The following is a 23,147-nucleotide window of genomic DNA, read 5'->3' as shown; positions in this document are numbered from 1 at the left end:
TGATGTGGCCAAGGCCCCCTGCAGTGACCATCTGAGGTGGGAGGCAGAGCCAGGGAACTTTCCCCACCATACCCCACTGCCAGGAGGAGGACCTTTCTTCCTGGGGAAGGGATTTTACAGAAGTGAGGCTCCTCTGCTCCTCAATGAGCTTACACCTACTGAGGGAGGAAACATGCATAGCATCCTATTGATCCATGGATGGAAAGCGAACCTCAGAGTTCTAGTCCCGCCAGGGAACCCCTCTGGGAGGGTCTTCCAAGGAGCAGGTGTTATATCATGTGGGCAGAGAGTTCTTCCAGTGGAATCAATCCCAGGTCTAGCGTGAAAGGCCCACCCAAAGAGGAGAAGGGCGACCACAAGCAGCAGCCGAGCGGCTTTGTGCAGCAGATGGCATTGGAGCTGCAATCTGAAGGAACCCAAGGTTCCGTGAGGCTGAAGTGAGCATGGAGAGCTTCCCACACATGCATAGGAGGCCAAGCTCACAGACCGCCATATCCAAACCCATTTGCCAGGCCTCGTGGTCTTGACCTTCACGATATCTCACATACATCCTCCTCTCTCCACTCAGTGCCGCCAGCCTTGTTCAAGCCCTCATCACTTCTCTCCTAGCCTATTGCAATACCCTTCCAATTTCTTTGGACTCGTGTCTCTGTCCACATTGACAGATAATTCCGTGGCACCCCCCCACCCCCACCCAGGTGCCATGAGCTTTGGTGACTCCCTCTTCCCTTCAGATTCAGTACAGAGCCCTTTGTCATTCAGATTGCCCAAGCTGGCTTCTTCCGTCTTCTTAGACTTGACTCCACTCTTTGTCTTCTCCCCGAAAGCCACAGTGGCCTGAGGCTCTTCCTCACAATTGACTCTCCAGTTCCTGACTTTGCTATCCTCCATGCCTGGAAGGCTCTCCCTCCCCACCTACACCTGCTCTGGCTTCCTTCCAGACTAAGCTCAAAGCCCTCCTTCTGTAGGAGGCCTTTTCCAGTGCCCCTTAAGAATAGTTTCTTTCCTCTGAGATTCTCTTTCATTTATACTATAAGGAAGCCAAGATGATAGAATGGAGCCTGCATTTTTACCAAGCTCTCCCAACACCCCCCCCTCTACAACAGCTTTAAAAAATGCACCCGATTCTGAGTGGGAAAACAGTAAGCTGCCCAAGGCAGCTTAGGAAGACAGAGAGGTCTGCGGGCACTGGGGTGGAGGCTGGGCACAGTAGAAGCAGCATTTGTGGGCTGTGGTTTGGCAGTAGTAGTGTGCTGAACACTTGGTCGGAAAGACATCCTGGGAACCCCTGTACCAGCACTGGGAGCAAGGTTAGGCTCCATTTGGCAGCTCTGTCTCTCATTACCCAGTCTTAGGGAAGAAAAGAACGATTGTGGTTGCAAGGGAACAGGGGTCTTATCCCTGGGTATAGAGCTGAGCACAGACCAGGAACACAGTGATCAGACAGACCTCTCCCTGGATCACAGTATACTGGAAGCAACAGTTATAGGTCCCTTGACTGAGCTGGGAACGCAGCAAAAGCTCAGGCCAGACATTCCTCTCCTGCCACCCCCTCCAGGTGAGCAGAGCCCAATACTAAAAAAGTCCAAAGTCCGTGTAAGTAGGCTGGAAGCATGAGCAAACAAATAAACAAAGAACCCAGTCACAAAGTGCTACTCTGGGGACAGAAAACCTCAAGACCACAGACTCAGAAGACAGTAACTTGAAACCATCTCCAGGCAAAGCCTCAAAGAAAAATGCAGATTGGAGACAAACCCAACAAGAATTCCTAGAAAAGCTAAAAAAAGAGATTTTTTTTAAAAGAGGGAAAATTATTGTAAATATCAAATAAGAAAAATTGGGAAAAGAAATAAAAATTCTGAAAAGATAACTAACAGCTTGGTAAAAGATATAAACAAATACTAAAGGAAAAAAATTTCTTAAAAATGTTGAAGAAAATAAGTCCTTACAAATTAGAATAGGTCAAATGGAAGTCAATGACTCCATGAGACACTGAGAAGCAATAACACAAAGTCAAAGACTGAAAAAATAAGGAGAAAATGTGAAATATCTCATAGGAAAAACAGCCTGGAAAATAGAGTGAAGAGAGATAATTTAAGAATTTTTGGACTACCTGAAAGCCAGGATCAAAATAAGAGCCTTAACATCATATTTCAAGAAATACTGCAAGCAGCCAGACAGAAAGAGTTTAAGTACCATGGAGCCAGAGTCAGGATCACACAAGATTTAACAGCTACCACACTAGAAGTTGGAATATGATATTCTAGAAGGCAAATGAACTCAGATTACACCCAAGAATACCCAATGCAGCAAAATTAAGTATCATCTTTCAGGGGCAAAATGGATATTTAATGAAAGAGAAAATTATCAAGCATTTCTGATTAAAAGACCAGAGTTGAATAGAAAAGTTGACATTCAAACACAAAATATAACCCCTCAGAACTTTTATCATCATGGCATTTAAAAGGAGTGTACATAGAAGGTGGGTGTGGGTGAGTGTAGTTTGGGATGATCTCAGAAGAAGAACAGAAGGGTGAGAAGGAAGGATTCACTGGGAGAAAGAGGAGAGGACAAATGGGGGAAATTATCTTACATCAAAGAGGCATGGGAGGGAGAGTTTATACAATAGAAGGTACAGTGGGGGTGGGGGGAGGAAACAACATTTGAACTCCACTCTCATCTGAACAGGTTCAAAGAGGGAAGCATATATGTGTACACACACGGAGAGGAATGGGCTAAGAGGGAAGGCAGATTAAGGGAGGCAGCAGTCAGAAGCAAAACAGTCTTTTGAGTAGGGGATGGGGTAAAAAAGGATAAATAAAAGAAAATAGGATGTAACTAAATACACAGTTAGCAATCATAACTCTGAATGTGAATGGGTTGAATGGAAGGGGGCAGCAGAAGGGATTAGAAACCAGAATTTGACAATATGTTGTTTACCAAAAACGTACTCGAAGTACACAGATACAATAGAGTTAAAATGAGGGGCTGGAGTAGAACTCTACTGTGTTTCAGCTGAAGTACATACCAATAGGCACTGGTAGCAATCATGATCTCAGGCAAAGCAAAAGCAAAAATAGATCTGATTAAAGGAGATAATCAGAGAAACTACATTTTGCTAAAAGGTACCATAGACAATGAATTAATATCAATATTGAAAAGTATGCACCAAATGGCATAGCATCCAAATTCTTGAAGGAAAAGTTACATGAATTACAGGAGGAAATAGACAGTGAAGCTATGCCAGTGGGAACTTCAGTGTACCCCTCTCCGATGTAGATAAATATAAACATAAAATGAACCGGAAGTCATGTACCCGTTTTAACCTCTTGGTGTGTATGGTGTGAGATGTTGGTCTATACCTAGTTGCTGCAAAACTGCTTTCCAGTTTTCCCAGAAATTTTTGTCAAACAATGAGTTCTTATCCCAGAGCTTGGACCTTTGGATACATCAAATACTACTTTACTATGGTCATTTATCACTGTGAGTTATGTACTTAATTTATTCCACTGATTCACCACTCTATTTCTAAGCCAGTATCAGATTGTTTTGATGATTACTATAGTTTGAAGATTTGGTATTGCTAGGCTAGCTTCCTTTACATTTTTTTTATTGATTCCCTTGAAATTCTTGACATTTTTTTCACTTCCAGATGAATTGTTACTGTTTTTTCTAGCTCTATAAAATATTTTTTGTTATAACATTCATTTTTAAAAATTTTGAGTTCCATATTCTTTCCTTCCCCCACCCCCTGCCCGCTCCTTGAGAAGGCAAGCACTTTGATGTAGATTATACATCTGAGGTCATATGAAACATTTTCGTATTAACCATGTTGCAAAAGAAAGCACAGACTGAAAAAAACAAACAAGAAAAATAAAGAAAGTTTAAAAAATGTGCTTTGATCTGCATTCAAAATCTGTCAATTCTTTCTCTGGAGGTGAATAGCATTTTTCATCACAAGTCCTTTGGAATTGTCTTGGTTCATTGTATTGATCAGAATAGCTCATTCATTCACAGTTGATCCTTCTACAGTATTACTGTTCTACGTACAGTGTTTTCCTGGTTCTGCTTGCTTCTCTTTGCATGAATTCTTGGGACTTTTATGAGTAATTCATGTGTTTTCATTCCAGGTACAGAGGTCCGGTGCCTTGGTACACCATCAATCTTGACTTACCCCCATATAAGCGATGGCACGAGGTCGTCACAGACATGGCACCCGGGGTATGAGAGAGCCTTCCCCACTTCTTAACAGAGTTGTATATATGTATCATTTTGTAAACACAATGTAATATTGCATTAACTTGTTTACTAACTCTTTGAAAAATCCTTTTTTTGGAGGGAGAAGCAATGGTGCCCTTGTTTTCTAACCCATTCCTGATCTGCTGTTTGAAGTCGGGCTTTCTGGGGGGCCTGGCTCTGGCCGGGCCTCAGACTTGGCAAGAGACTTGGGGCTGGCCGTCTTGTTGAGGAGTAAATCGCTGTCACTTTGCAGTTATAACAGCATCAAATGTTGGCTAGCTTTGCCCAGATGAGCGCGAGATGATTTCAGAGGAGGGAGTGGCTGCTTGGAGGAGGCGGATAGATGGGGCTTTGTAGGAAAAGGGAATTGGTGGAGCCTTGGCCCCAGGAGGCCCAGTGGGAAGAGCGCCTGAGTTGGTATCAGAGATGGACCTGGGTATAGGCCTGGCCTTGGTGCTTATGACCTGGGTCACTGTTCTGGGGCCTGCTCGAGGCCTCTGCGCCCATGCCCCATCTTGGGGATGACCGTGGCATGGCCCACAGGCCCCATGGCAGTGGCTTCCACCAACTGTTCACGTTGCCACTGCAGAGAACTTCCCGGAGACTGCCCTGGGAGTGGGGTTGTCCTTTCTCCGGGGGGTGGGATATTTGTAGACAAAGACGCTGGCCTTTCCTCTGACTCTGATGCCCTCCGGGGCTCGCTTGTTCTCTGGATGGCCTTCTCCTGCGCCCACACTGCCCTCACAGTGCAGCCAAGGGTGGCTGCCAGGGCCTGAGCTGGGCCTGGCCCTCCCAGCCTGCAGGGACCTTGACTGAGGGTGTCATGAAATCATTGTATTGTCCTTGATTGGATAAAAGGCTCTCTGGTCCAAACTCCTCACTTTACAGATGAGGCCCCAGGAAGGAAGGGATGTGCCTGAGGTCATGCAGGGAGTAAGGGGCAAGGCAGGGATGGGAAGCCAGGTGCTCTGACTCCTAGTCTGGGGCTCCTTGGCCTAGAGCACAGCAGGAGCCTGGGGTTCCATGGGGTTCAAGGTGGGGCTTTGCCCCCTTGGGAACTGTTCCTCTGGGGCGAGTCCCTTCACCCATATGAGATCTTGTTTTCTCTATCCCAGCAACAGGCCTGCCCACCTTGCTCTGGTGGGAACAGTGTGAGGAGCTTTGGAGCCACAGCAGCCCTTGGCAAACATCAGGGGCTTCTAAACATTTCTGTCTGGGCTCAGCCCCTGCCTCCAGAATTCCCAGCCCAGTCAGGTTGCAGCAAGCTTGTCTGTCACAAGAAATCCTCTTGAGATAGGAATTATAATTTAATTATCTGTAGTCAGAAAACCACGCTGGGCTTGGAGGCAAAGCAACTGGGTTTGGATCCCGACTCTTCCCCGGAGCCGACGACTTTTCCGTCTGATCCTCCATTTGCCCATCTGTAAAATGGGAGTGTTGGACAGTGTGGCTTGTCATATCCTTCCCAGCTCCGAGTCTCTGATCCGCTTGTGTCCTGGTGCCTGTTAATGTCTCTGGCGTCAGCGCGCTGGGATTTGGGCCTCCCTCTTTCTGATTGGCACATTTGTTTGTCACCCCAGCTCCGGAATATTGTGCAGAACATAAAGAACATGGTGAACACCTTCTTTCCTAGTGGGAAAGTTATGAAGATGGTGGATGAACACTTGGTAAGACTCTATTGTCCACAGTGGTCTTTATCCATATGGATGTGTGCATTTCTGGTATCTGTTATTCACTTAAGGAAGGGGAAGACTCACCACCTTCTCCTGAGGGAGGCAGGGAGAGCTTGGACAAACTCCGTGTGTCTTGGTCCCAGGCCAGGGGAGGTGGTGAGCACCTGCCATTGTACCTTGCTTGGCCCCCAGGACATTCCCTTGTGCCGGACCTCCCCCTCCACTCCAAACCCTGCTTTCATTCTAGTGGCCCAAGGTGCCCTTCAGACACCTGCACTTAGGCCTTCGCTGCCACCATGGCAAGCATATTCTTCCTCCTTGCTGGTCCCTCCAGGCTCTCCATCCATCCCTCAGGATTTGGCCCCCAGGACATCTGACTCCTTTACCCTTTCCCTACCGAGCTCAGCCTTGGCTTGCTCTCGTGTCTCCACCTCCACCCCTACTCACAGGCTGCCAAACAAAACTAGAGAAAGTCATCCAAATGTACCACGAAGGTCTACTATGAATGGGTGGCATCTAATCTCCACAGGGCCCGCCCTCTGCACAACAGTCCTTCCCTTATTCCCTACAGTGGCTGTTCTAGAGCTTCCCTTCTCTTCTCAAGCATCCCAGGGTATCCCCTCGCCCCAACCCTAAACAAACCCTTGCCTCTTCCTTCAATGAGAGAACAAACCACTGGGGAGAGGGCTTTCTTCCTCTCTATCCTTCCCAATCCCTCTGCCATCTCTACGGCCTTCTCCCTGCCCGTGGCACCATCTCCAGGCCAGTTCTATCCCCTCCTCACCCCCTTCTCCAGCAGATTTTCCCTACCACCATTCTCTAAGCTCTCCCTGTCCTCCCTCACAAGTTTTACCCCTGACTTTGAAAGAAGCTTAGTGCTGTCACATTCTCCTGTTCTTAAGAGAGCAAAGCATTAAAACCAGCATTTCTTTCTATGTAAATAGTATTTTATTTTTTCCAATTACATGTAAACATAGTTTCAACATTCATCCTTTATAAGATTTTGAGTTCCAAGTTTTTCTCCCTCCCTCCCCTCCCCCCTCCTCAACATGGCAAGCAATCTGACATAGGTTATACATGTTACACATATTTCCACATTAGTCGTGTTGTGAAAGAAGAAACAGAACCAAAAAACCACAAAAACCCAACAAAAATGAAAATAGTCAGCTTCCATCTGCATTCAGACTTCATGGTTCTTTCTCTGGATATAGATGGAATTTTCCATCATGAATCCTTTGGAGCTGTCTTGGGTCCTTACATTGCTGAGAAGAGCCAAGTCTATCAAAGTTGGTTATCACACAGTGTGGCTGTTACTGTGTACAATGTGCCCCCAGTTCTGCTCACTTCACTCAGCATCAGTTCATATAAGTCTTCCCTGGTTTTTCTGAAGTCCGCCTGCTCATTTCTCATAGCCCAATAGTATTCCTTTACATTCAGGTACCACAACGTGTTCAGCCATTCCCCAGGGGATGGGCATCCCCTCCGTTTCAATTCAAAACCAAGATTTCCATAGAAAACGTACCCGGGGTTTAAGAACAACTGAATATTTGGTGTTTCCCCTACACAGTCTGCGCCTGATTGGTCAACTTTTCCCAACGTTTCACTTTAGAACAAAGATTGTGACTGTATTTTAGGTGGGGAAAACAGCCCTGAGCATGACCTGATGATGTCTCTGCTTTCTGAATTCCAGCCCAGCATGCTCGGCAACCTGCCCTGGCCCTTTGAGGAAGAATTGAAGGGGGTTGCAGATGTGTCTGGAATCCCGCTAGGTAACCTCTGGGGGACAGGGGAGGGAGAGGGAGAAGGGGAGGCCTCTTCTGCTTCTTTCAGCATTTTAGAAGCCACCTTGCGCTGGAGAAATGTTTACGTGATGCTTTATAAATTAAATGAAAGGGGCAACTAGGTGGTGCAGTGAATAGAACACTGGCCCTGGGGTCAGGAGGACCTAAATCTAGCCAGCAGGCTTGTCCTCATACCTTCTGGGACAGGGAGCTCATTACCTTACTTTGGGACAGCTCTCAGTGGTAGGCAGCTTTCCTGGCTTCCAGCCTCACTTTGCCTCCACATCCTCACATGTGGTCCCTCTTCTGCTCCCTGAGGAGAGCTTTCACAAGCCCCCTTGCAGCCCTTGCACTCGGTCCTCTCAGGTGGTGTGGCCTGGGGGCCCTTCACCATCCTGATTGCCCCTCTCTGGGGCTCTCCGGAGCTGAGCATAGGGGCAGGGAGACTCCCCACCTCCTTAGCCCCAGAAGCTTCCTCTGAGGTGGTACTGCAGGGTGTGCCTGTCTGGTATCATCTCCAGATTCTGCCTGGGATCTTTTTGGATCCTGTGTCTGACTTCTCCCTGTTCTGTGGCTGTTATCCACGGCTTTATCTGAGGCAAGGATCCAAATGTTGAAATAGCGCAGCTCCCTGGGGACCTTCTGTGGACCCCTCAGGTTGACACTGAAGCGTTAGGGACAGGTCTTTGGCTTCTTTCCTTCCACTAGTTCCAAATCCCCACCTCTCTCTCCATCCATCCCATGAGAGACTGTCCAAAAGTGCGGCTGAAATCCAGGCTGACCTCAATACAAGGAGACAGACAGGTCTTCAAACACTGGAGCCAGGAGCCAGGCCAGGAGCATGTTGCACATCAGGAAATGCTGGACACCAGGGCAAGAGGAGGTCTCAGGCTCATACTAGAGCACCTCCGGACCCACACCAGGGCACTGCAACACGAACAAAAGTGAACTGGCAGCTTCATCACCCATTACCCAGTTGCAGATCCAGGGAGGACTGAGGAAGGGACCTGTCTGTGCAGGGGAGCCACATTCCCAGGAGGGAGGCCAGGGCAGCATGCAGACAAAGAAGCTCGTCACCAGCAGCAGCATCAGTGTGGCTCAAACCCCAGGCACAGAACGGGGTCTCATTTCCAATACCTAGCCAAACCCTCAGAGGAATAACCAGGGTGGGGCCAGAGGGGAGCCCACGATGCTGCCACTCTGAACCAGCAGGGTTTTCCAGCTGACTGGAAAGTAGCATCTACTCTTACTCAGACCCAAATCCAGGTCAGGAACTTACAGAGCTCAGACCAGGAGCAACAATCAGACTCTGCCCTGGTTCAGACTCTTTAGGGAGCACCAAAAGCTTGAAGGTCCCCAGGCTGTCCCTGAGAACTTGGGATAACACAACACTCAACACTCCAAGGAAGAAGCAACAGGACCAGCCCAGACCTTCCCTCCAGAAGTGCCACGGAGCCCAGCCTTTACGTGAAGTCCCTGGGAGAATGGGCAAACAACCAAAGAACCCCACCATACTGAGATATTGTTGTGGGAGGGACCCTCAAGACACAAATACAGAAGAGAGTGACTCCAAAATATCTGCAAGTAAAGCCTCAGGAAGACACAGCAGAGATTCTCAACGAGAGTTCTGGGAGAAGATGAAGCAAGAATTAAAGTGTTTTTATAAATGCAATGAGTGTTTGAGGAAAAAAAAATGAAAAAGAAATGAGAACTGTGGAAGAAAGAATTGGAAAGGGAATCAGCAGCTTAACGCAGGAGGTACAGAACCTGCCGGAGCAACAAAACTTCCTGAAAATTAAAGTGGATGGGACGGAAGCCAATGACTCCACAAGGCAACAAGAAACATGAAAACAAAGTCAAAAGGCTGAAAAGGCAGAAGGAAATAGAAGGCATCTAAATGACCTAAAAACACATCAAGCAGAAGAAAATGAAGAATCGTTGGAGCCTGTGAATGCCACGACCAAAAAGGAGGCCAGACATCCCATTCCAAGAAAGCTTCACAGAGGAGTGCCCAGAGGGCAGAGGAGAAGCAGAGTTGTGTTTCGTTCTCCCCATTCTCCACTGAAGGGCCTCCACCCTCCTCCACCAGGAGGAGCTGCTGTGGGTAGCTGGGGCCCTCTGGCTGGTCCTTTGTTCTCTGGGGCAGAGGTGTAGTAGAGGGACCCCCGGGTCAGAGGGGTTGCGCACCTTCGTTCTCTGGTCTGTTGACTAACCTGGTGTGTGCCTTGTTCCCTTCAGGTGAGATTATTTCATTCAACATTTTCTATGAACTCTTCACTGTCTGTACAGCCATCATAGGAGAAGATAAGAAAGGTAAGAAATGGGTATTAGATGCTGAGTGGGGAGGGCAGTAGGCCTGACTTTAGACATGGGCTTCCCATTTTCAACCTCACCCACCTCACAGACTGTTCTTAGATGTCAGACCTTTGGTATGCTCACCCTTCACCATGCTTCCAGTCACTTATGTTAGCCCAGCAGTGAGGCTTTTAGGATCTCTCCAGCCTTGACATGGTGCCCCTGACCACTCCAGATCGAACTGTCCAGACCCACTAAGACTATTGGCACCTTTGCCATTCCAGCTCTCTGCCATGTATGGCATTCTCTCTTCTTTCCCCTCCCCTGGACCTTGTGCTCCCAACAGCAAAGATGGCCCCCAGGAGCTCCCGGGGACAAGACTCTGGGGTCATTGACCACCTCTGCATCCCTCCTTAGAAAAGGAGGGAAAGAGCTGGCTGCCATCTTGGGCATGGAGCGCGCCATGATAGATGCTGGTACCATCTCTTCCCCCTCCTCCTTCAGAACTTCCCAAGTCGTTGGCCCTGTCTAAAGCCAGAGGTAGAACCTAGGAGACATGACCTTGACCGTAGCAGCATGGCTGGCTTGACCAGGTGCCTGCCCACACTAGCCAGCCTGAGGCCCTTGCCTTTGTGGCCAACAGAGGACTTCCATTGCTGTGAACTGGTGGACAGGCAAAAACAGGGCCCGTCTTAGGTTCTAATCCTCATTCTCCCTTCTTTTCTCTCCTGAGGCCATTTGTTCCATGCTAGAAATATGGATTTCGGTATCTTTCTTGGGTAAGTAAAGAAGGCAGTGCCCAGGCCGTCCTGACTGCTGACAAGGCGCAAAGGTTGTCTTTATGGCCATCTGGGCCAAGTGGTGTGACCGGGTGTCTGATGCGAGGGTGGAAGGTAGATCTGGCCTGATCCTGAAATTCATGGGTGATGGAGCCATTAGGCCCAAATGGAAAACCAGCTCCTTTGGCCTGAGGCATCAGGGTAAGGAATCCCAGAGACAGGCCCTGGGAAAAATGGGAGGGGAATAGGTGTGAGCGATCAAGTGGGGAGGAAGATGTAGGTAGAGAAGAGCGACAGTGGGTCCACAGCCCCTCCCCAGGTGTTCCCACCAGGAGAGTGTTGCTTGGAAGGTGACAAAGACACCCCCACCCCCACTCCCCTGGTTCAGGTCAGTCTAAGCCTTTAGATCACCTCCAGGGTGGAGGCATCTTCCCAGGGGCACTGCCTCAAGAGGACACCACCAGCTTGTGGCCGCACTGCCAGCAGGCCCTTTCCTTGGCGTGCCAGGCACAAGAGGGCACCACCAGCTTGTGGCCGCACTGCCAGCGGGCCCTTTCCTCAGCGTGCCAGGCACAAGAGGGCACCACCAGCTTGTGGCCGCACTGCCAGCGGGCCCTTCCCTTGGCGTGCCAGGCACACGTAGACGTGTCTTCCCGCCCCGGGGCCTGTCTTTGCAGGTGGAACATGAATAACAATTCCTGGACTGTGACGGAAAATCTGAAGCCAATCACCGTGAATCTGAATTTTCAGAAGAACAATCAGACGGTCTTCAAAGCCACGTCGTTCGCAGGCTACGTGGGCGCCTTGACGGGCATGAAGCCGGTGAGGAGCCTCTATTTCTGGGCTCGGGGGTAGCACTGCCGCGGCTTGTGAGAAATCACCGTGGGGAGAAGGTGGGAGGGAGTGAAGCAGTCAGCCCGGGGGGCTCGCAGGCACAGAGGAGCTGGCTCCGGCCCTGGTTCCACCCCTACGCCCAGCTCCAGGACTGGCTGGTCTGATGGAAGAACCTTGGTCCTGAGCGCTGCTCTGTCCATGTTCCTCCCAGGGGATCTTCAGTCTGACCCTGAATGAACGCTTCAGCTCTAACGGGGGCTACCTGGGTGAGTAGTGGCTCCTGGGGTCTCCTGGGCAGGGATGGGGCGGGCTTTTCAGAAGCCCCCCCAAGGCCATCTGTGTATGTCTGTCCCCTCTCTCTTCCAGGCCTCATAGAATGGTTGTTGGGCAGGAGAGAGGACACGTGGATAGGGTTCCTTTTGAGATCCGTCCTGGAGAATGCCACAAGGTAGCGGCCCCAGGGTGAACACTAAGGAGCCTGGGTTCCGACCCTCTGCCCCCGCAGTCTGCCTCAGAGGCCCCCAAGGCCCCCACGACTGGCCCATGACATCAGGCCTGTGGACAGTGGGGAGAAGGGGAGCAGCGCTTTGTTGGGGAATCTGAGTTCTAATGAGGCGTCCCTCAGCCCCTCCCTCAGGACCTTCTCTCCTTGCTAGGAAGGCTTCCCTACGCCTGGAGACCTCATACCTGGGAGGGAGGGAGGGTGGCAGCTGCTGTCTCTGCTTTGCAGAGGCTTGGGTTGGGGTTCAGAGGGGGAGTGCTCAGAGGAAAAGAGGGAGGGAAGGCCACAGCCCAAGGGAGGGCCAGAGCCAAGACTTATGGGCCTGGCTTTTCCCATGGCCTGCGCCTGGCTACTGCATGAGACTGGACCATCCTGAGCCCCTCTGTGCCTCTGTTTCTTTTCTGTAAATTGGGTATAACATCACATAGTGAAGAGCCTGCTTCATAGGGCTGTGGTCAGGGACCAAGTGACATGATCACCAGTTTGGGGGAGCTTTTGTGTGGGGGTCACAGAATTCTCAGCAGTTCCTGGGCCCATCGGTGGAGTTTTGGGGCTGAGGAGGTGTCTCCTTTTTGTATCGATCAGAGGTGACCCTCGGGCACCAACATCCACTCTGACTGCTCCATTCGGGCGGTTGCTCCCAAAACAAAACCCCCAGACTCAGCCCCCACATCCTGTTCCCTTCCCATTGGCCAAATGCCCTCTATTGGGAGGGCAAGGGCGGCCCTCAGGCTTGGCTCTGCTCTGTCTTCTGCATTCTGCATTGGGTTTGCCAAGTCTGAAGGCTGCATGCTTCTGAGGACCCGCTAACCATCATAACTAATGAGAAAGGCTTGGGGAACAAATGTGGTCTCCCAGAAGAGAAGCCCCTCGAGGGCAGCTGGCGTCCTGGCAGAGTCAGCACTTAATGAATGTGGGTAGGCAGACGGAAGCGGCGACCCATTTCTCATGTTTACCCGTGCACAGTTACGAAGAGGCCAAGAACCTGCTGATCAAAACCACAGTCCTGGCCCCAGCCTACTTCGTCCTGGGGGGCAACAAGTCTGGGGAGGGCTGTGTCATCACTCGGGCCCGAAAGTCCACTTTAGACATCTACGAGTGAGTCTTGTCTGGGGGAAGTGAAGGGAGCCACTGCTGAGCCCCAACCCGGGGGGTGTGGGCGAGGCTCAAGGCTGTCTGTCTGTGGGGGGAGGCTCAGGGCTGTCTGTGTGAGGGGAGGGGAAGGCTCAGGGCTCTCTGTGGAGGGGGGAAGGCTCAGGGATGTCTGTCTGTCTGTGGGTTGAGGTTCACGACTATCTGTCTGGCTATGTGTGGCGGGGAGGTGCATGGCTCTCTGGCTGGCTGTCTGTGGGGAAGGAGGCTCAGGGCTGTCTGTATGTATGTATGGAGGGAGGCTCAGGGCTGTCTGTGTGAGGGGAGGGGAAGGCTCAGGGCTGTCTGTCTGTCTGTGGGGTGAGGTTCACGACTATCTGTCTGGCTATGTGTGGCGGGGAGGTGCATGGCTCTCTGGCTGGCTGGCTGTGGGGAGGGAGGCTCAGGGCTGTCTGTATGTATGTATGGAGGGAGGCTCAGGGATATCTGTCTGTCTGTATGTATGGAGGGAGGCTCAGGGATGTCTGTCTGTCTGTATGTATGGAGGGAGGCTCAGGGCTGTCTGTCTGTCTGTCAGTATATATGGAGGGAGGCTCAGGGCTGTCTATCTGTCTGTCTGTATGTATGGAGGGAGGCTCTGGGCTGTCTGTCTGTGTGGGGCGGGGGAAGGCTCAGGGCCGTCTGTCTGTGCACAGGCTCAAGCCGAAAGAGGGCAGGTGGTTCTTGGTGGAGACCAACTACGATCACTGGAAAGCCCCCTTTTTCCTGGATGACCGGAGGAAGCCCGCAATCATCTGCTTGAACCAAACCACCCAAGAGGTGAGTGCAGAGCTGTAGGCTGAGAGAGCAGAGAGAAGCTTTGTGCTCCTTGCAGCCAGCCTTTAGTAGGCACCTACTGTATGCTTTGTGCTTTGGCTTCTGTGTGAAGAGAGGAGAGCAGGGCCCAGCACAGAGGAGGGGGAGAAGAAACTTGGCAGAATTTGGGAGATAGGGAGGAAGACGTGAAGGAGAACCATGCCCAGGTCCTCCTAGGTAGAAAGTGGGCAGCGGGGTTCTGGGAGCCAGAGGGAGCTGAAGAGGTGGACGCATCAGAGCCAGAGAACCAGAGGCGGGGCCATCAGGATGGGGAGGAGCGGGCCAGGCCTGGAGCTTCGTGGGCTCAGGGCCGGGGCTCAGGCTGGACCCAGCCACCACCTGCCCTCTCCTGGAGGGTCTTGGGGAGAAGGTGACTCCAGGAAGTCACTCTTGTCTGTGGGAGGTGAGGGGGCACAGGAGTCTCACAGAGCCGTCCCCCCAGAACGGGGAGAGGGAGGTGGAGGAGGGCACGTTTGGCGCTTGTAGGAGGGTAGAGAGGGGCAGGTGTGACAGCCCAGAGCTGGGGATGGGGAAGAGCAACTGGGTGTATTGGAGAGGAGAGGCGGCCCGGCCTGCCGGGTGGAGAATGGGGAGATCCCAGAGCACCCACCAAGGAGAGCAAGGAGAGAAGAGGAGGAACCACGAGGATTCCCTGCCCGGAGGCGAGGCATGCACTTGTCAGCCCGATGAGGGTGCTGGAGAGGTCTGTCGTGTCCTTAAAGGAGAGCCTCCTGACATTTGTCCAGACTTAGCTGCTGAGTCACATGGACCCAAATGGTGCTGGGCCTTCCTTCCTTCCTTCCTTCCTTCTCGAAGAGGACCAGTGACATCAGGAAGGGGGTGTCTTGATTTGCGGGTGAATTGGATTTAAGTGAGGCAGGGCTGTGCAAAGTCACTTGCCTCACTGTTTCCTCCGGAGCCATCTGGGTCCAGTGGCCAGACATAGGTCAGCATAACTGGCCCAGGATGTAGCAAGAGACCCTGCCCTTTTTAAGCTAAGGTGTGTCTCAGGTCGCTTTGAGGCGATGCCCACTCAGTGATTAAAGGCTAGGTGAGACCAAAAGATGGCCTGCTTTGCTTCCCAAAATAGTGTGGGAGGGGAAGACCCTCAGGGTTTCTGGCCACAACAGGAACAGTTGCTATTTACACTCTGAGCGGTCAGAACCCAGACAATTAGGCTAGACCCAAATGACTGGCCAGAAGGAACCTCAGAAGAGCGGCCGACATCATCACAACATCCCCGGCACAGAACTCAGGGCCATCGGCACCAACTTCTTCAGGGGGTGCAGAAGGGGAAAGTTAATTTGGGAAATGAGCCACTGGCTAAGAAGGGTGTTTGCCCAGCATGGGGTGGACAGACCCCTGGCCAGAGACGGAGGGTGCCCAGCAGGATATCTTGGTCTCCTCTGAGGGGCTAGAAAGGATGAAGAGGTAGAAGACAGCCTGTCTTTGCCCCTTGTCAGATACTGTGAGACACCCAGAAGTCCACAGGAGACAAAGTCCAGGGAAAGCTCTGCTGGCAAAATCCTTGACCTCAAGGGTCCACACACAGACCCAGGCCTTAGGCAGCCAGGGGAGCCTCCCTGAGGTGTGGGGAATGGCACCTGGGGGATGGCTGATGGGGGGACATGTTGGATAGTAAGAATACAAAGGGGGAGCTCATGGGAGGAGAGCCAGGAAGCATGAGACAGGGCATTGTGTGAAGGTTAGTGGAGGGAGAATTCATTGGTGCATGCTGGAGACCACCTGGCCAGAAAGGACATGGATGGTGCATTTGGATTTGATCCTGCTCCTGGCAGTCAGGGAGAGAGCATTGGGGGGGGGGGTGCCTTTGGTCATCCAGACCATGCTGGAGCTCTCTCCCAGCAGGGAGTACATGGGGGTCATAGGATCGGATGGGAATGTGGTCGGCCTGGCTCCCAGCCTGGACACCCTGGAGCCTTGGTGGTCTGTGCCCACGACTGCTTTGTGCTCTGGGAGACTGGACAGAAACTGGCTTCATTCTTGGGGAGCCACCCCAGCAGGGAGAGATCCCCCAGGGAGAATAGGAGGGAGCTGGATCAGGGCAGCAGGAGGGTTTTATCCTTGGCTCTGCCCATGGGTACAGCGTTGGTGCTTATGAACTTGGTCAATGCTTTCCAGGAGGCTGGGATCTTTTCTCCCAGCCTGGGGGATGGAAAGGGGCAGTGCTGGCCTCTGGGTGGTGGCTTCGCCCCTCCTGAGCCCAGGTGCCAGCAGGGACAGGCCTGTTGGTGAGGAGCGAGCCTTCATGGGCTGACCGGGTGGGTCACTGCCAGCTCTGAGCTGCCCACTTCACCTGGGTCGGGGCAGCCGCTGCTTCCTGCCTTCAGGACTCACCAAACACGGCGCCTTTCTTTCCTAGAATGTCTCGTTGGCCTCCTTGTATGACGTCCTGTCAACAAAGCCGGTTCTCAACAAGGTAAGTCTTGGTCCGGCACTCGCCCCTTCCCCTGGGGTGGTCTGAGTTGCAGAATCGGGTTAAGTGATTCCACTCTTTGTGTGACAGTCACCAAGTGCGGCCTGCTGGCTTGCGGGAGGGTGGCATGTGGCCACGTGGCCTGCAGGGGCTGGATAAGAACAGGAGCCCCAAACCGTGGCCGTCCTTGGTGGGAGGGGAGCGACGTGTCTGATGCTTCTTCTATAGAGTCACATCGTGGATTCCACAGGGGCAGCTTGGGGCGGTGGACAGAAAGCTGGCTGTGTGACCCTGGGCAGGTCATTTGCCTCTCTGCCTGGTAGGGGCAGTTCCCTCAGCTCAGAGATCTGCTGAGATCAGGGCTGGGGTCTGTCCTTATCTCTGCCCCCATTCTTTTTTTTTTTTTGGAGGGGTGAAGGTGAGGCAATCGGGGTTAAGCAACTTGCCCTAGGTCACACAGCTAGTAAGTGTCAAGAGTCTGAGGCCACAGGTCCTCCTGATTCCAGGGCCAGTGCCCCTGCCCCTTTGCCACCTACTCTAAGGACACCCCATTGCAGCCGTGTGAATGAGCAGGCTGCCCAGTCCGAGCTTGTGATCTGAACTGACCAACACCCTCGAGCCCTAAGCGGTGTTTCTTACAGCTCACCGTCTATACCACACTGATGGACGTTCCCGGTGACGTGTATGAATCATACTTGCGAGACTGCCCAGACCCTTGTATTGGCTGGTGAGGAGCGGGTGTCTCGGCTGCAGCAGGATCTCAGAGGCTCCTCTGCCCCGCAACCAGGGGAGCTCTGTGCAGGCAGGCCCCAGGACCCAGCTTCAGAAGGCGGCTAGGACCCCGGGCTCGTCCTCACTTCCTCACCGCTTGTTGACAATCCAGGGGGTTTACTCTAACACTAATCCTTTGTGATTCTTTCTGAACTTGCCAGTAATTGCTAGGAAAATGAAGCAGTCCTTTAGAATCAAAATCACCAGCCTGTATTAAATGTGTGCCAGGCTTTCCTCTTGGATTAGGGCCCTCTGCTACCCTTGAATGATGGGAGGGGTCCCCCGGGCCAGGCCCATTCCACAGTCCTGCAAGACCCTGGTCAGCCCATGGTTCCACCTTGGCCTGGCTGTTACCCAGAGGGAGGTGGTCAGCCGAAAGACCTGGTGGTTCTTGGCTTTGCTCTCGGCCAAGTGACCACAGGCTTCTTTTTCTCCCTGTTAAAATAAACACACTTTTATGCAACGCTGGCTCCTATGGTTTTGGGGCGTCCCCAGGTGTGACAGTGCCTGGTGCGCAGTGGCGGTGTTCTTGAGGGAGGAGGAGGGAACACAGCACTACAGGAGGTCGCCACCGCCTGCCCGGATTGGCTGTTATCCGCACCAAATGCTTCTCAGCAGGCAAGAAACTTTGATTCCAAACATTCCATCCATCAATATCAACGAGAAAGGTGCCTGCCCATCGAGGGCCTGCGTCTGCTGCGATGCCAGGTTCACGGCTGGCATTCAGGCAGCACAGACTTTGTGCTTGTGTGTGCGCACGTGTCTCTCGTGTTGAGGGGCAGCTGTTTTTTTTTCTTTTTTTATTAATTTATATTTAGTTTTCGACATTCATTTCCCTAAGTTTTAAATTTTCTTCCCATTCCTCCTCACCTCCTCCCCAAGACAGTGTGCACTCCGATATAGGCTCTCTATATACGTTCCTATTAAATGTATTTCCACATTAGTTATGTTGTATAGGAGAATTAGAACCAATAGGAGGGACCGTGAGAAAGAAAAACAGAACAAAAAAACCAAAGAGGCTGCTTCGCTCTGCCTTCAGACTCCCTGGTTCTTTCTCTGGATGTGGATGGCACTTTCCATCCTAAGTCTTTGGGAGCTGCCTTAGATCCTCACACTACTGAGAAGAGCTGAGTCTGTCTAGGTCAGTCATCGCTCGCTGCGGCTGTCACTGCGTACAGCGTCCTCCTGGTTCTGCTCCCCTCACTCAGCATCACTTCGTGTAAGTCTTTCCAGGTTTTTCTGAAGTCCGCCAGCTCCTCATTTCTCATAGCACAATAGCACTCCATTACATTCATAGACCACGCCTTGTTCAGCCATTCCCCAGTGGATGGGCATCCCCTCCTGTAGCCAGAATGGACTTTGTTTTCTTTGAATGACTCAGCTCGCCTCGTAGAGCTTCCCTGGACGCTGGGGCTTGCTCTTCCGGGGCAGGACCAGAGCTTCCTGTGTGATGAGTCGTGGGGCTGGCTGAGGGGAGGTGTGTTAATGTGGTCTACGCTAAGGGGAGGGGCCAAGTCAAGAACCAATCGGCCCTGGTCATTCAGGCGGCGCTTGATGATGTCAAAAACTCTATAAGAGGGGAGAGGACAGCTTGAAGATCCTCCTTTCCTTTTCCGGTTGGAGCCAGAGACGCCTACAGCCAAAGCTGAGCTGTCGGTAGCAGAGCTGCCTGGAGGCTAGTGGGTAATCTTCTTACCGTAGAGGGGAAGCATGAATACGATTTTGCCTTATACCATCTCGCTTCTCTGTGGCCTCCTGGTTACCCTTGTAAGGCGGACTTATTGGGCCTGGAAGCTTTTGATGAAAATATCAAAATGGGGACGCTGGTTTGTGGGCTTGTTGTTGTGGAGTGTAAATACATGCTTTAGTTCTCCTGCCTTCTGCCTAGAGAATTCCTTATATCCTACGGTTCCAGACCTTTTAGGCACATATGAGATTCTCTTTGAAATCATAAATTCTGCCTTCCTAATATATTTGGCGACGAGGTGGATGGGATCGCTAGATATAAGATCTCTATTCAGAAGCAGAAGAACTTCAGAGGAAGAGATGAATATCCCAGGGTGGGAGGATCCATTTTATTCCTCCTTAGCAAAGGAATTGGCTAAAAAAGCCGGACCCTGTGAAAACTGGGAACCAAGGCTACAGAGAGGAGATCCTAAGGATTTGGAAAGGTGTTTACAAGAGGTTGGGATTCAGTCAGGGGCATCACTATCTAGGCAAAGCTGGATAGTGTTATCAGCCTACCGGCTAGTATATGAAAGATTGAGATTAAGTGAAAGAGATGGGGGCACTCCTACCCCACAGCAAGAAGGGGAATCTCAGACAGCAGGAGAACAAATTGCTGCTCAAGAACCCACTGACTCAGATGAGAACTTTTCTATTAATGTGGCTAGGAGCAACAGGAGGCCAAATAAGCCAAGAGTGCATCCCAACTCAGCCCAGACCAAGCCTGACTGCCTGCTTTGTCCTTGTCATGGTGGCAGGGGAAGCGAGTGGGGGGAAAATGAGACAGTGTTAGGGGCTGAGACAGAAAACGCTACTAGGGTTCAGGACATCCCTCGCACAGAGAATGGGAGATGGTTAAATACTCAGACAAGCGTTCGTCCCGTAGAGAGGAGGAGGACAGAAACCAGAGGTGGCAATTTAGTTACGAGGGAATTTCAGGAAGATTTCTCACCACAAGAGGTCACAGATATTTTAAGTAGATTCAGCCAAAGAGTAGGAGAACCATTAATATCTTGGATGGTAAGGCTCAGTGATCAAGGGGCCGGTGGAATATTAGTAGATAAGAGGGACTGTATGAGATTCATAGGTATCAGCCACGATCCTCTAGTTCAGCAAGCTTTTAGGGAACATCATCAGCGAGGAGATGATGCTAGCAGGACTACTCTGTTGGCATTAGCTGCTGCGGGATGCAATAAGAGATATACTAATGATTCTATGTGGCCCACTGAGCACAGACCCTGGTATTCACTTAAAGATTGTATCATGAGACTAAAGGAGGAGGTAATGAAGACTGCTATTATGACAGGAACTGCAGACAAATATTACGATGATCCCATAGGAATCCCTCATAGGAATTTAATAATTAGGACAGCTCCCCCTGCTTATAAACAGCTAATTTTGAATCTGTTACTTGGGGAAGTAGGGACCCATCTTACAGAGGTGATAAATAAGATTTTACAGTTACATGACTTAGGAGACTGGGGAAGGGATAGATCTCCTCGAGAGAGAAGGGTGAACAGCCAGCAAACTTGGCGCCAAAATGGAGTGACAAGAAAAGAAATGTTCACTGCTCTATTGAGAGCAGGGGTAGGTTTTGAAATGATAGATGGCATTCCAACCAATGAATTGTACAGGATGTACCGAGATAAAGGACTCGATAACAGGAGAGATAGGGAAATGAGAACTGCTCCTGCAAATGCTACAGATGGTGAACCTTCATACCCAAGTGAATCACATGCTAGGGAATACTAGGGAAGAGGCCAGGCCCCAGCCCAAATTAAGGAAATACGTAAGCTGGATTGCAGACCTCACATTAACTTGACCATATATTGGAAAAATGGGTCAAGTACAGTAACTAGGGCATTGATAGACACTGGGGCCGAGGCCACCCTTATCTATGGGAATCCAGACAAATTCAGCCATGGAACTCCTATTACCATTACAGGACTAGGAGGGACTGAAATATCAGCCAGACAAGTTAAATTGATGATGAAAATTGGACAGTTGCCCAAGAAAGAATATAGTGTGGTTATTGTGCCTATTCCTGAATACATCATTGGAATAGACATTTTGAAGGGTATGACCTTAAATTTACCTGAAGGGAAATACCAATTTGCTGTGAGGAAAATAGGCATTAATGCAGTCTTAGTGGGGAAAATCAAGATGGATCCAATCACTTTGCCCGAACCTTCTGAAGTAATTACTTTGAGGCAATATCGTGTGCCAGGTGGGCAAGATGAAATTGCCAACACTATAAGAGAATGTGTTGAGGCAGGAGTGTTAGTCCCTACAACTACTCAATGGAACAACCCTGTCTGGCCAGTCCGAAAGTCAGATGGGACATGGAGGATGACAGTAGATTATAGACAGCTGAACAAAGTGACTCCTCCCTTGTATGCTGCTGTTCCAGACACGGTTACTTTAATAGAGAGAATACAAAAACATGAAGGGACTTGGTATGCAGTTATTGATTTGGCCAATGCCTTCTTTACGATCCCAATAGACCCCAAGCAATGGAATCAGTTTGCTTTTACTTGGCAAGGCCGACAGTATACATTTACACGCCTGCCACAAGGATATATTCATAGCCCAACTATTTGCCACAGGATTGTAGCTGAGCATTTGGATGAATTAAAGCTACCTGGTGTACAGCTTACGCATTACATAGATGACATCATGATACAGGGAAAGAATATAAAAGAAGTGGAGGAGAGTTTAGCATTATTAATTGACCATATGAAAAGCAAAGGATGGGAAATCAACCCCGCAAAGGTTCAGGGGCCAGCTCAAACTGTAAAATTCTTGGGGATACAGTGGAATAGAGGACTGCGAGAAATTCTCCCACAAGCTCGACAAAAAATTCAGGATTTTCCCACCCCTACTAATAAGAAAGAGGCCCAAAAGTTCATAGGGCTATTTGGTTATTGGAGACACCATATCCCACATTTGGGACAGATTTTAAAACCCTTGTATAAAGTCACCAGAAAGAAATATGAATTCGATTGGGGCCTTGAACAAAGTAGAGCTTTTGAGGAAGCAAAGGCTGCTATACAATTAGCTCTGGACTTATGGCCTATGCAAAATGGGCCAGTGGAGTTACAAGTGACTGTACAAGATGACTATGCAAATTGGAGTCTGTGGCAAAAACAACAGAGCCGAAGTGTACCTTTAGGCTTTTGGTCAAGGAAACTGCCCTCATCTGGAGTGCAGTATACACCTTTTGAGAAGCAGCTGTTAGCTGCATATTGGGCTTTAGTAGAAACTGAGCAACTAACCCTGGGTCATGAAGTGATATTAAGGCCTGAAATTCCAATTATGACTTGGGTAATGAGTACCCCAGCTTCTCACAGAATTGGACATGCACAAGAGGCGAGCATAATCAAATGGAAGTGGTATATTCAGAATAGGTCCAGAGCAGGCAAAAGTGGAGTTTCTGCTTTACATGAATCGGTGGCGAACATTGGCACTGAGAGAAATGAAAAACCCATTGAATCTAAGCAACAGATGGTGCCATCCTTAGTGAAATGGAATAATGGGTATGATGGACTGAGTATAGAACAGAAGAAACACGCTTGGTTTACTGACGGGACAGCAAAATATTTAGGGCAGAAGAGACATTGGAAAGCAGTGGCCTATAACCCCTGTACTAGGCGAACTCTGGAAAGTTCTGGGATAGGGGGAAGTAGCCAATATGCTGAACTGATGGCAGTACATCAGGCCATCAGAATGGAGAAGGGAGGACAGTGTCATATATTCACTGATTCATGGGCGGTAGCTAATGGATTAGCTACTTGGATGCCTATATGGAGGAATCAGAATTGGGAGATTCATGGCAAACAAGTTTGGGGTAAAGAGTTATGGGAAAATATATGGGACATGTCTTTGGTTACGGATTTGTCAGTTTTTCATGTTGATGCTCACGCGACCCTGACCACACCAGAGCGTGAGTACAACGCACATGCGGATCGACTAGCAAAGATTGCCACTGAATGTATTGTCCCTACTCCAACTCCAACTGATGACTCAGCCTTAGCAAGATGGGTCCACCAGACTGCCGGCCATTTAGGGGTCCAGGCCACCCACAGATGGGCACAGGAACAAGGTATCAGTATCTCTCATGCGTTGTTAAAACAATAACAGAGGGGTGTTGTATATGTCAATTAG

General features: G+C 50.4%; 1 protein-coding gene across 1 annotated transcript in view; it reads left to right on the top strand.

Annotated features, from left to right (window-relative positions):
* Window positions 1–17,721, top strand: part of ASAH1 (N-acylsphingosine amidohydrolase 1) — a 31,271-nt gene extending 13,550 nt beyond the window's left edge. Inside the window, exons 3-14 of the mRNA XM_036764386.1 lie at window positions 4,131–4,221; window positions 5,820–5,906; window positions 7,603–7,681; window positions 9,932–10,006; window positions 10,722–10,767; window positions 11,445–11,589; window positions 11,813–11,867; window positions 11,968–12,049; window positions 13,070–13,201; window positions 13,891–14,014; window positions 16,434–16,490; window positions 17,129–17,721. Of these exons, the coding sequence (XP_036620281.1) occupies window positions 4,131–4,221; window positions 5,820–5,906; window positions 7,603–7,681; window positions 9,932–10,006; window positions 10,722–10,767; window positions 11,445–11,589; window positions 11,813–11,867; window positions 11,968–12,049; window positions 13,070–13,201; window positions 13,891–14,014; window positions 16,434–16,490; window positions 17,129–17,218 (1,063 nt within the window). The 3' untranslated portion in view covers window positions 17,219–17,721. The remainder of the gene's footprint in view (window positions 1–4,130; window positions 4,222–5,819; window positions 5,907–7,602; window positions 7,682–9,931; window positions 10,007–10,721; window positions 10,768–11,444; window positions 11,590–11,812; window positions 11,868–11,967; window positions 12,050–13,069; window positions 13,202–13,890; window positions 14,015–16,433; window positions 16,491–17,128) is intronic.
* Window positions 17,722–23,147: the final 5,426 nt, after the last annotated feature.

This window comes from Trichosurus vulpecula, chromosome 6 (genome assembly GCF_011100635.1).
Source record: "Trichosurus vulpecula isolate mTriVul1 chromosome 6, mTriVul1.pri, whole genome shotgun sequence".
NCBI lineage: Eukaryota > Metazoa > Chordata > Mammalia > Diprotodontia > Phalangeridae > Trichosurus > Trichosurus vulpecula.
Note: the sequence above shows the minus strand (reverse complement) of the source record. Positions and strands in the feature narration are given on the sequence as shown.